The sequence below is a fragment of the Nicotiana tabacum genome, chromosome 15 (genome assembly GCF_000715075.1).
Source record: "Nicotiana tabacum cultivar K326 chromosome 15, ASM71507v2, whole genome shotgun sequence".
In the NCBI taxonomy this organism is placed as follows: domain Eukaryota; kingdom Viridiplantae; phylum Streptophyta; class Magnoliopsida; order Solanales; family Solanaceae; genus Nicotiana; species Nicotiana tabacum.
The window spans coordinates 125,689,395-125,701,738 of record NC_134094.1 but is presented as its reverse complement, the minus strand read 5'-3'; the positions used below and the strand labels follow the sequence as shown (position 1 = coordinate 125,701,738).

Here is a 12,344-nt window from a genome sequence, read left to right as displayed (position 1 = left end):
ATTATGCTACTTCTACTTAAACTAAGTTATTTCAAGTATATTCATTAGCAAGACATAAAGTATTCTAGCGATTATGAGTAGCAAACTATAATGTATTGAATATGTTTCCTTTCATATAATTTAGATTTATCTTTTTGAATATATTTAATCTTCTATAGACTTTATTCTTGAGTCCCATTTTGGTTAATATCTTTTCACTCATGTGATTTATATTTTCTTTGTCTTTGCTTGATTTCTTTTACGTTGTTATAGAATAGTTGATGGATCTATACTCTAGCCATATTTTATTTTTTTAATTCATCACCCTTTAAACAGTAAAAATATCTAGAGAGTTTTGCTAAATCCTATAAAAGAACATATGTTATTGCATTATAATTTTACTGGTGAATTTTATATGATATTAAAAAAAATACCGAAAATTAACCGAACCGTACCGATACCGAAGAGAAACCGACATGATTGAGACGTTTTCGAAAAGTCTAATTTTGGTTATACATAACATAATAATCGAAAAATTGATATGGTACAAATTTTATAAAATAATCGGCCGAACCGAACCATTGACACCCATAATGTCACCATGTTCGACTTTCAGGGGCGGATGTAGAATAGTGACATCAAATTCTTCCGAGCATAATGTAAAAATTTACTAATATTGTAACCAATGATAGGTCTAAACCCATAAGATCAATCTGAAAAAAATCATAAGTTTCAAAGTACAATAAATACAATACTAAAACCCTTAAAAATTGAACCTCAAAAGTCATAAGATTGCATCTATATATCCAAGAAAATTCTAAAAGAATTGGCGGTGGTTGCAATAACATCAAGTTGGGGCTAAGGTACTTTTTATAAGGTGACCACAAAAAAACAAAGTAATTTAGTAGCCATATTTTATTTTTTTAATTCATCACCCTTTAAACAGTAAAAATATCTAGAGAGTTTTGCTAAATCCTATAAAAGAACATATGTTATTGCATTATAATTTTACTGGTGAATTTTATATGATATTAAAAAAAATACCGAAAATTAACCGAACCGTACCGATACCGAAGAGAAACCGACATGATTGAGACGTTTTCGAAAAGTCTAATTTTGGTTATACATAACATAATAATCGAAAAATTGATATGGTACAAATTTTATAAAATAATCGGCCGAACCGAACCATTGACACCCATAATGTCACCATGTTCGACTTTCAGGGGCGGATGTAGAATAGTGACATCAAATTCTTCCGAGCATAATGTAAAAATTTACTAATATTGTAACCAATGATAGGTCTAAACCCATAAGATCAATCTGAAAAAAATCATAAGTTTCAAAGTACAATAAATACAATACTAAAACCCTTAAAAATTGAACCTCAAAAGTCATAAGATTGCATCTATATATCCAAGAAAATTCTAAAAGAATTGGCGGTGGTTGCAATAACATCAAGTTGGGGCTAAGGTACTTTTTATAAGGTGACCACAAAAAAACAAAGTAATTTAGTAGCCATATTTTATTTTTTTAATTCATCACCCTTTAAACAGTAAAAATATCTAGAGAGTTTTGCTAAATCCTATAAAAGAACATATGTTATTGCATTATAATTTTACTGGTGAATTTTATATGATATTAAAAAAAATACCGAAAATTAACCGAACCGTACCGATACCGAAGAGAAACCGACATGATTGAGACGTTTTCGAAAAGTCTAATTTTGGTTATACATAACATAATAATCGAAAAATTGATATGGTACAAATTTTATAAAATAATCGGCCGAACCGAACCATTGACACCCATAATGTCACCATGTTCGACTTTCAGGGGCGGATGTAGAATAGTGACATCAAATTCTTCCGAGCATAATGTAAAAATTTACTAATATTGTAACCAATGATAGGTCTAAACCCATAAGATCAATCTGAAAAAAATCATAAGTTTCAAAGTACAATAAATACAATACTAAAACCCTTAAAAATTGAACCTCAAAAGTCATAAGATTGCATCTATATATCCAAGAAAATTCTAAAAGAATTGGCGGTGGTTGCAATAACATCAAGTTGGGGCTAAGGTACTTTTTATAAGGTGACCACAAAAAAACAAAGTAATTTAGTAGCGCATGCTGTGTTGTACAGCCCCCGGCGAGGATCGAACTCGCGACCTTTCGCTTACGAAGCGAACGCACTACCACTATGCTACGGAGGCCTCTTCAGTTCTTAGTGGTCAAAAGTCTAATTAAAAACAAAGGAGAAATAAGGCTAGAACCACAGACAGATCCAAATTTAAACTAGTGTTTTTTTCAGACTTTTTGTTGAAACAACAGTTTTTTGTTAAATTTTTGCAAAAGCACTTCCAAATTTTTTAACCAAATCCCATATTTTTCGAGTCATTTTTTTGGGTGAAAATTACGAAATACTTAGCAAAATTAATATCTCTTCGCATAATATGAATTTCAAATATTTTTTATCTAGATGGGTGAATGAGTCGGAAAAAAAAAAGCTCGTCCTCATCAATATAGGACTTGGTCATATTAAACGCGAAAAAAGTAATCCAAAAATGAATGTGACCTCATGATAAGTCCTACCAAAAAGTTTACCTACCCAATAATGAAATCCTGTAAATAATGATTGAATTGAAAAAGTGCTTACTTAATAGTAGAAAATCGAAGACACAGGCAAAAAGTTGACTCTTTCATACCTACTAACTCCTAGAATAAGAAGTGCGTCCCTTGTTTTAGGCCGAAAGAGTTCTGTGGCACAACATATGGAGTAAGTTGAAAGAGGTCCATCCATTGAGGGACAAATGTCACGGAGTGCGACTATTATGATTTATCACTAAACCATGGTTTAGTAGTATGTATTCTCACTTTAAGTCGTAATTCTCAAATGTTAATTGTTACCACTGAAGAAGAAGAAGTAAACCAGTACCTAATTGGTCAGCATCATCATAATTTCAGGCTGCAAATTGCATTGACAATATCCATGAATTTGGAATGTGACAATTGCTGCTATTTAAAGGGACATCTCTTGGTACTTCACCCTAGAAGAAGACAATAACTCAAGGGTGGGAAGGAATACATCCTAACTGCAATTTGGTACTATATATCCTAACTGCATTGTTCAGTTATATCCCCCGAAATTATATTTATAAGGACAAACCAATGAGACTTTCGAACCTTCCCCTTCTTACTCGAGCCCATGATATGGCAGCCGCGACAGCCCCGCCCAAATGAGCAGATCCTGAGACTCGAGTGTCACCCTGAAGTCAAGTGGTGAAAATATGAGTCATTACACATATCAAACAAGTTGTTACAAGACTAACAGAATGTTTAAACTCTTTTCTGGCAAAGCTAAAGATTAAGTTGAGATAGGATTAAGGCTCCAATGGTAGAATTGGCTCTTAAGGCAAAGATCTCAATCTGGCACGTGAGACAGATCCTAATATTGGGCTATCTGATTTTTTTAGTTCATTCCCTCAGGCCTCAACCAACACAGAGAATCAGCATAAGGGTCGAGTTGGAGAAGTCGTACTACCCTTTACAGCAGACCATGTAACTGCATGCGTTACTAAATATTCTGATCACATAAATCAAGCAGGGGAGAATCTAGCAAACTTAAATACAGCAGGCGTGTAAATGGTAGAACACTAGAACAGAACAAGGAAGTAAACTTTACTAACATTTGTTTTTTATTTTCATTAGCAACTGAGCCTCGTGGAAGGAAGTACGAGTTCAGAGCATGGTGGTCAATGATAACTTCATTTCATGATAAAGTTGAACAACTAAAACAACAAAAGCCGATATAGAGCTAGAAGATCATACCTCCAATATTCTTAAAACATCTTTTCCAATGAGGAAGATTCCCTGAAGATTAGGACCATAGGGAGTGTACAAAATATTAGCCAAATTTAACTTTGGAAACTACCATCTAGAAAACAAATACACAACTACATACCAGTAAGATTGCTGGAATGGGAATAATAAAATCAAGATAGAGAGTCTTTTTAGGGAACAGGAATATATCAAGCAGCATCACTGCATTTACAGCCCCACTTGCACCCTAAATAGAAAAGCATGAACAGAAGTCAAGGCAAAGTGTAAAGAATACATGATGCTTTGAGTATTAATCAAGGAGAAAAAAAAAAGACGTGGTTAAGTTTTCTCCATGCAAAGGATGAGAAACCAAACCAAGAAGGCAAGAACCATGTTGTTTAGAAGCTGGAATTATTTCCAAGATCCCACAGCACACGCTGAGTAAGATTGCATAGGGATTCAAATAGCAATCCATATAACAAGACCTAAGAAAGATAACATCATTTTTGGGTTTCGCTAGGAGTTACAAGGAGTTATAACAATCACATATAGTGGCTAACAAAAATGAAAACTTATGGCAATATAGGAAACCATGGTCTGATAAGTGATAACCTTCCAAAAGTAATGTTCACTAATTACAAAGATCGAGACCAAACGTATAGAATTGGAGTGGCTTATAGTATGACATTACTCCAACTCTTTTCTCCAGAGCATATCTATTAGTCCAACTACCACAGCAAACACTACCAAATCATGCAAAAAAAGATGCTTAACTACTGAATTTGAAGAAGACAAAGTACCATGTTAAAGAAAACTTGATAATCTACATTAAAGATGAGACAAAAATGACAATCCCATTTCAGATGCTTTGGAGTCCCATAAATTGTTAACATGGTAACACAAGAAATTGAAACTGGAGAAGGAAAAGGAAGGGCTAGCAGAGATCAAGAAGACGTAAGACATGAATTTACCAATCCCGGAACTTGCGATGGATTCATGCTCAGCATTTGTCTTCTTTGTCCCTGCCAAAGAAAAGAAACGGCCATGAACAGAGTTGCATCAGGAAAACATCTTTGTTCTCTAAATGATAAGCATCAGAACAACGAATAAATGCTAAACACTCCAAAGAGGTAGTGACATTATATTCTCTCCATCAATTCATGTCACACAATTATCTTGACAAAGAGCTTTTATTATGTAAATTTGACTGGCATATTTTATAGGTACTAGTGGAATAAATTTTTTTTTTTTTTGATAAGGAGAAAATGAAGCTACATAGGTTCGAACTTGTGACAACTTTAAAGAAACTGAAGCGCTTGACCAGTTGAGCTACACAACTGTTCTTAAGAAAATATTAGAATATTAGCTGTGGAGTAAGTTTGCTAGGAGACCATGACATTAAAACATAAATTTGATCTGTCAATTTATAAAAAATAATACTATCATAGATGTCTGTTAAACATTTTAGCACTCTCATCATGAAAAGTGACACAAAAATTGGAACAGAGGGATTAATTATGAAATAAAGTGACCAACTCAAATCCTGCAGCACAGTCCACTTTAACTTTTCCTCATCCTTCTTTCTCGAATGTCTAATCATTAATAGGAAAAAAAACCTCATGCATAACTGAGAAGGTGAAGTAAATCCAAAAAAATACGCAAGCCAACTGAAAAACAGAAGCAACCTATAATTACACTATAAGCCCGTACACAAGTACCACAACTAACTCCAGTACAGTATATCCTAATTTTCCCACTACCATATTTAATCACTTTTCATGTAGCTTTCTAACTGCCCCCCTGGTTCCTGGATTCTTCTGAACCATTAATAGGTTAAATGATTGAAATTTCCGGCTTCACTTTGTTGTGCTTTTCATGTTTCAGAAATAAAGTCTAAACCACCGACTTCTTTAAAATATTAACCATGAATTTTGCATATATACGGCTGATCTTGGGTATTACCAAAAAATATCAATTGGACTGAGGATTTAATCATCATTTAGTAGGCAGGTAGCATACACAGGTATAACTACAAAACATTTCATCAACTTCTTGGCTATGGGAACAACTAGATATAATAAGGTTGCTGCGCCAAGATTACCTGTAATGATGGAGCTATAAAGGCATGATATACCACGTAAAAAACAGAGCCAACAACTGCTCCAGATAGATACAGCTTCAGAAGAAACTGAGGCCCAAAAGTACTACCGATCTGCCAATAGAAAGAAATTGGAAAAAGAAAATATTAGTCAGTGAAAAGAGATGTCGAAGTGTGCACATATAATGCAAGAGTTTCCTTTTAGGTTATAACAAATTTTCTTGGTCATCTCTCTAACATGTTAATTTCACTTATTATGGCATATTGTTAAGGAAAATGCCTAATTTACAATATGCCAATGAAGTAATTGCTTAATATTAATTAAGTGATTAATCAATTACCCTTATACTAAAAAGGTACAAATAACCAAGACAAATTGTAACATTGGGCCAAATGGCTTAGCATTAAGCCATGTCCCTTTAACTAAGTTGACAGATAAAACTGGATCATTTCCACAAGTACTGCACTAGTTATCTTCTCACTTAATATTGACTGTGATCCTAAAGGTGTAACCATCTAATGCGTCATTTCTGACAAAAGTAGCTCTTTCATTTTTCCAAGATAAGGGCTGCAGTCTGTATGCAGAATAATGGTATAAAATAATCAGAAGTAAAGATGAAGATCTGCGGGTCATTCAAGAAGCTTGCTAATGCATTTACCCCATCTAAAATAAGTCATTTCAAAGTTTAAATATCACAAGGGAGGATACTAACCTTCTCAGCACTCAATCCCACCCATTTCCGTTATTTGGTTCTATCTAATGTCAATTCCTTTTTCCCCCTAAATACCATCACTTTTAAAACTGAGATTGCTTAGAGGAAAAAAAAACAAAAAGTACTGAAATTTTTTATCAGATCAGTATGCATCAAGTTTACCACTCTTCTATTCATTAGCCCAAAGTCAGCAAGTGCTCAGACAGGTCACTGAAACACTATACGTTTGAGCTTGGCCATATACCCATTAATGCCAGAGACAATGTTTCTTGCTAGGAAATATTTTTAAGACCCTTCCTTCCGAAAGAAAAACAGTATACAATTCCATTAGTTGCTAGATTTCAACATCAAGAATTTTCAATGAGGTTACTGAATTACCTACGAAGATATTAAGCTTAGACATGATATAGAAGTAGAAAGACAGGTGACCTTACACTTGTTCCAAAGAAGTAGAATCCAACCATGTTAGAGATAAGATGCCAAGGATCAATGTGACTAAAAGCAGATGTTATCAATGTGTGAACCCGTCCACTTGTAACATTGTCCACTGAAATCTGAGCACCAGATACAAAAATAAGTTAATCTAGTTGGAAAAAAATGTCTTAGCTGTCAATTGCATCAAAAAGATAAGTTATCTTAGTGACTTACCATGAAGTTCCTTATCATGAACCTATTATCAGCAGCACGCCATAACAAAAACACAGCTACATTAGCTAAGATTATGCCTAACACAACTCCATCAGTAGAAAACCTCCCAAAACCTGATTGCCTACAAATTGGAAATGCCCATGACTTAGAAGATAGAAAACGTATGAAGTTGGACTAAAGGCAAGGGAATGGCATCACAAACATTGCCTTTTATCCTGCCATAATTTTGAAATACAAGAAACAGGTGAAACATGACGAACTCCTAGCTGTCACAATCAGTGTTGTGAAAAGCGCTCGCTTCAGCGCTTAAAGCGCGAAGCGAAGCGAGACCCCAGGCGCTTATGTGAGGTGAAGCGTAGCAGGTTGAATAAAGCGAGCGCTTCTGCAAAAAAAGCGAGAAGCGTAAAAGCGACAGAAGCGAGCGCTTCTACATATTAAGGGCTGCCAACGTTAAAAATTTAAAAAGTTTATCAAGTTCAAGCCCAGGTATGTGATTTCTTCCTCCTTTTCTTTTTCTTCTTTTTCTTTTTCTTTCACTGTTTCAATCCCAAAATAGCAGCGAAATGCTGGCAAATTTTTTTTTTCCTTCAGTTCTTTTTCTCATTCTCTTCTTCATCTTCTTCTTCTTTTTCTTTCACTGTTTCAGTGATAAATTGCAGCGAAATGCTGCCCAATTTTTTTCGTTTCAGTTACTGCCAATTTTTTCGTATACTTACTGCCATTTTTTTCATTTCATTTAATCTTGTAGAAGAATAGGATGCTCATTTTGTGCTTTGATTGATGCTACTCTTTAGTTTTTACATTGAAGTATTGAACATTTGCTTACAGTTACATGTGTTATCTATGCAGTATTTATTTTAATTTTTTTTTTTTAAATTCCGCTTCACTTAAAAAAAGCGAGCGCTTCGCTTCTCGCTTCTCGCTTTAAGCGAAAAGGGGCTTGTCGCTTTTCCTCGCTTCATGTTCTTCACAACACTGGTCACAACTCACTAGTCACTGCATATCAGTGTCAACTAAATACTAATCAATTCATTCCATTAAAGATGTCATAACATTCCTTATCAAAAAGATGTCATAACTTAGAAAATAGAAAATGTATGAAGTTGACTAAGAGCAATGGGATGACATTATACAGATTGTCGCCATTTCTCCCATCATAAAACTGAAAATGTTAGAAACAGTTTAAACGATTACGAACTCCTAGCTGTCACAACTCATCAGTTATTGCAGGTCAGTGTCAATTAAATACAGCTCACTTCATCCCGTTAAAAATGGCATACCTCCACCTTGGTGGAGACTAAGAGTAAAACGTTCGAATAGATTACTAATATAGGAAAATAACTATTTAAATAATCGGTTTGTATGTGCAAAGAAAAAAGTACGATAGTTCCCGAAGACTATGTCAAATTAACTTTAAGATATAAAGTAAAATTACTTTATATTAGTTTTTTTATCAGCAAAATTAGTTTATAGGAGTATTAGTTAAAACGGTTGAAAGGCATATTTTGTCAGTTTGAGGAAGTGGGTCAAGTTTTTCCGAACGGACAAGAAAGTACAGTAGCTCCTTTTTTTCTTAAATTTTTCACAGAGCAATATTTATCTTACTGATGCACATAACAGCACCAGAAGCTCAAGAAACATCTAAAAGCTCTACTTCTATCATCAGCAGTGCTATTCTTAAAATTCAAATCAACCAGAGATCCCAGAGATCTTTGCACTTGTTGCTTTAAAGCATACTCCCTTTCATTATTTACACCTGTTTCTTTTATTTATTATGATCAATCCCATAATCTCTAGGGTTTTTTGCAAAATCATGAGCTGAGTGAACTGTAGGCCTAATGTATGTCCCGTTTATGATTCCTAGCCTAAAGTTTTAAGCCTGCACATGAGATTAGGTTAAATTTCACATGAAGATATGCCATGTCATAATTTTATGATCAATTGCACCTCATATGAGACAAAATCAAAATATATAATTCAAACTTCATTAGACCTTTTTTCTTTTTGATAATGATGGTGTTTGGGCCAGCTTCTGCGCGCCTGGACGACGAGTAACTAGGCCCACCAAGGCTTAGTCAGATAAAAAAATCACCTAGTGTTTTTTCTCTGTTAGGATCTGAACCCTAATCTCTAATATTTGCACCCACTTCATTAACCATTAGGCGACGGGGTTAGATGCTTCTCTAGACCTAACATCACATACATGAGGTTGAATTTTTTGATTATTTCCCACCAACTATACACATGAGACCTAAGAAAGGAAAAGAAAAGCCCAAACCTTGTGAATGCACGATGAGTTGAGGTAAATAGAACTCTCAACTCACAAAATGTACCTAACAAACATGAAAGTATAAAGATGAAACCAAATTCTTAGCAAGACCAAGATGGAGTTCCAAAAACAGTTTGCCCTTGGAGAGGCGCAAATTGATCTCACAATCACTAAAAGAAAAACTGGACCCAATTAATTTGAAAAATGTAAACGTAATATCAATGGTAGATTAGAGGAAAAAATAGTGTGAGCATACATTATGGTGCAAAAGAACTTTACAAAAAAAAAATGAAGAGATTAGGGTGTAAATCTGAAAAAAAATATATAGGATTGCAAAAGACAACAACAGCCACAACAACAACAACTCAGTGGGGTATGGGGAGGGTAGTTTGTACGCAAGCCTTACCCCTATTCCTGGGAAGTAGAGAGGTTGTTTCCGATAAACCCTCGGAGCTACAATAACAACAACAACAACTAAACCAAGGGCCCAAACAAGTTGGGATCGGCTATATGAATCATCACTGCTTCATATGGACATAAGATACACAATGCAAAGGACTCAAGTTCAAATCTACATTCTAAATTCCAATAGAACCCAATTTTAATCAACTCCTAATTCTCCCCCAACTATTAAAAGATCAACAAAAACTGAAGGAACGACAGCTACGTTCAAGTTTCCTATATCCAAAAGGGACCAAGGCCCTAAAGATCACACCTTATCATTCCATTTTGCTGCTAAAGCCCCAGAAAGTACAGCAAAACGAAACTCGGGTACAACTTATCTATCAGTCCGCAAAAACAACTCCTCGGCTCAAAGTAAAGACCAAGACTTTATTCACTATACTATCTCAACAACAAATAAAATAAACTTAATTAGTCAAAACAGGAAAACTTGTATGTCAGTGTAAAGATAATTGTGAAATTAAAAGGAAAAAAAAAAACTAGTTTTGGAGTACCTCTATTTTTCCTTAAAAACAAAATACTTAACATTAGAACAAAATGGGCATGAATATAGCGTAATGTATATGGTTTATATAACAGTTTATTTAGTGTTGCAATGAAGTAAATACAAGTGATTCACATAGCCGACCTCAAATAATTTGATAAATATATTAAAGTTGTTAAAAGGGGGGAACAATTGAGTACCAGCCGCGGCGAGAGGAACCAAATGAGAAATTGGAGTGAAAATTTCTTTTTCCAAACTGAGCCCTCAGAATCCCAACTGTACGGTTAACCAAATCCTTGCTCGGATCACGTCTAAAAATTGTGTTTGTTAACAGCCGCTTTGGGAAAATTGGGTTTGAGAAAACCCCATGTGAAAATTTCACATTTTGTAGCCTAAATGAGTGTGTGTGTGCGTGTGAAAAAGCAGAGAAAATTTGTTGTTGCTGAGAAGGGTGACATGGGTTAGTCTTTGAAGTTAGAGAAAGGAAAGTTTGTGAGGGATTTGTGGTTGCATTTGAGAGATTTCTGGGGATTTTAGAGAGGAGTTTGAGGGACAAGAGCCTCTGCATAATTTCCTATAGGCTTTTTTGTTGAAGCTTCGTTTATGCTTGGAATGGTGTATTGGTCTGGTTATGTATTGCTTTGTTCAGTGTGTTTTCTTGTGAAAAAAGATCAGTAATATTCCATCCATCTCCGACCCTTACACTCCATTTTCTCCATCAAAATGGTTACTCCATTTTTATTCAAAAACAAAAAGAATATTTTATATTCTTCTCTCTCTTCAATATTATATTATTATCTTTTATTTAAATTTTATTTTCTTATTTCTATTAAAGAAATTCTATCTTTTTTTCTTTTTTACATATTCATCACATATAATTTAATATAAAATTATTTTATACCATAAATTTTTAAATAATATAATTTGTAAGCAAATATTATAGATTATATATATTAACGGATAATTCAAATAAAAGTAAAATCATTGAGATACTCTAATTAAACACATATTACATTATGGTAAAATTTTAATTAAATATTACATAAATATTCAACTTTTACGTGTAGTATGCTCACATAAATGATATATTAATGCATTACGAAGTGCAAAATAAGCATCTTTGTCCTTAATTCTTTTGTGTAGAGCTAAAAATTGTTCAAATCGGTGATTTTCATCCATTACCATTTCTACCGTTGGAGGTAGACATTCCCAATCATCTTGAATTGGTGCATTAAGATCGCGCTCATCCTCAACCATTAATATATTTTTATTTATTCAATTTTTACTTTTCAATTTTAGCAACATCTAATATTTTATATTCGCACCTTTCAATTTTAGCAACATCTAATGGTTTATATTTGCACCATTCATTTTTTGAGATGATTATATATTTTTTATACAATTATAACTTATAATAAAATTAACTTACAATTTTACATAAAAATAATAAATGCACGAAAATTAATTTATCAAAATTATACGCCAAAGTTAAGATGTAAAATTAATATTATAAAGATATTACATAAACATAATTAGGTATATATAAAGAGATAAATTAAAAGAGTTAAATAATAAAAATAATAATAAAATAATCATAATAATAATAATAATAATAAAAAGAGTTAAAATAATAAAAAATAATAATAAAGTAAGGACGAATAGTAATGGAGGAGATAATATTGTTATTCCAAATTTGGAGTAACACTATTCATCCCCCATTTTGGGGGCAAAATGGAGGAGCATTGGAGCTACATTTTGGCTAAAAAATGACTGCATTTTGGAGAAATAGGAGAGCGTTGGAGATGCTCTAAACAAGCACATATTTGGGTCATGAGGTCTACCTACTTGCCAAATAGTTTTTTCTTTTT

At 33.5% G+C, this 12,344-nt stretch overlaps 1 protein-coding gene and 1 non-coding gene across 2 annotated transcripts; both read right to left on the bottom strand.

Moving 5' to 3' along the window:
* Positions 1 to 2,124: 2,124 nt before the first annotated feature.
* Positions 2,125 to 2,196, bottom strand: TRNAT-CGU (transfer RNA threonine (anticodon CGU)). Its single transcript has one exon. It is a non-coding gene; the product is annotated as a tRNA-Thr (tRNA).
* A 711-nt stretch (positions 2,197 to 2,907) lies between these two features.
* LOC107774755 (RHOMBOID-like protein 12, mitochondrial) lies at positions 2,908 to 11,183 on the bottom strand. The gene is made up of 8 exons (XM_016594397.2): positions 10,677 to 11,183; positions 7,262 to 7,382; positions 7,048 to 7,167; positions 5,904 to 6,014; positions 4,774 to 4,824; positions 3,945 to 4,049; positions 3,812 to 3,853; positions 2,908 to 3,249 (listed from the first exon to the last, which is right to left on the bottom strand). The coding sequence occupies exons 1-8, from the start codon at positions 11,042 to 11,044 to the stop codon at positions 3,136 to 3,138; spliced, it is 1,032 nt and encodes a 343-aa protein (XP_016449883.2). The 5' UTR covers positions 11,045 to 11,183; the 3' UTR covers positions 2,908 to 3,135.
* Positions 11,184 to 12,344: the final 1,161 nt, after the last annotated feature.

What these genes read in the sequence shown, in the direction of transcription:
- LOC107774755 (XM_016594397.2), bottom strand. Translation starts at nt 11,044, where the DNA reads ATGCAGAGGCTCTTGTCCCTCAAACTCCTCTCTAAAATCCCCAGAAAT. An exon ending in TTATAGCTCCATCATTACAG is followed by an intron (nt 4,825 to 5,903) that starts GTAATCTTGGCG and finishes TTTCTTTGGCAG; the next exon opens with GGACAAAGAAGACAAATGCT. An exon ending in ATGTTTTAAGAATATTGGAG is followed by an intron (nt 3,250 to 3,811) that starts GTATGATCTTCT and finishes ACTTGACTTCAG; the next exon opens with GGTGACACTCGAGTCTCAGG.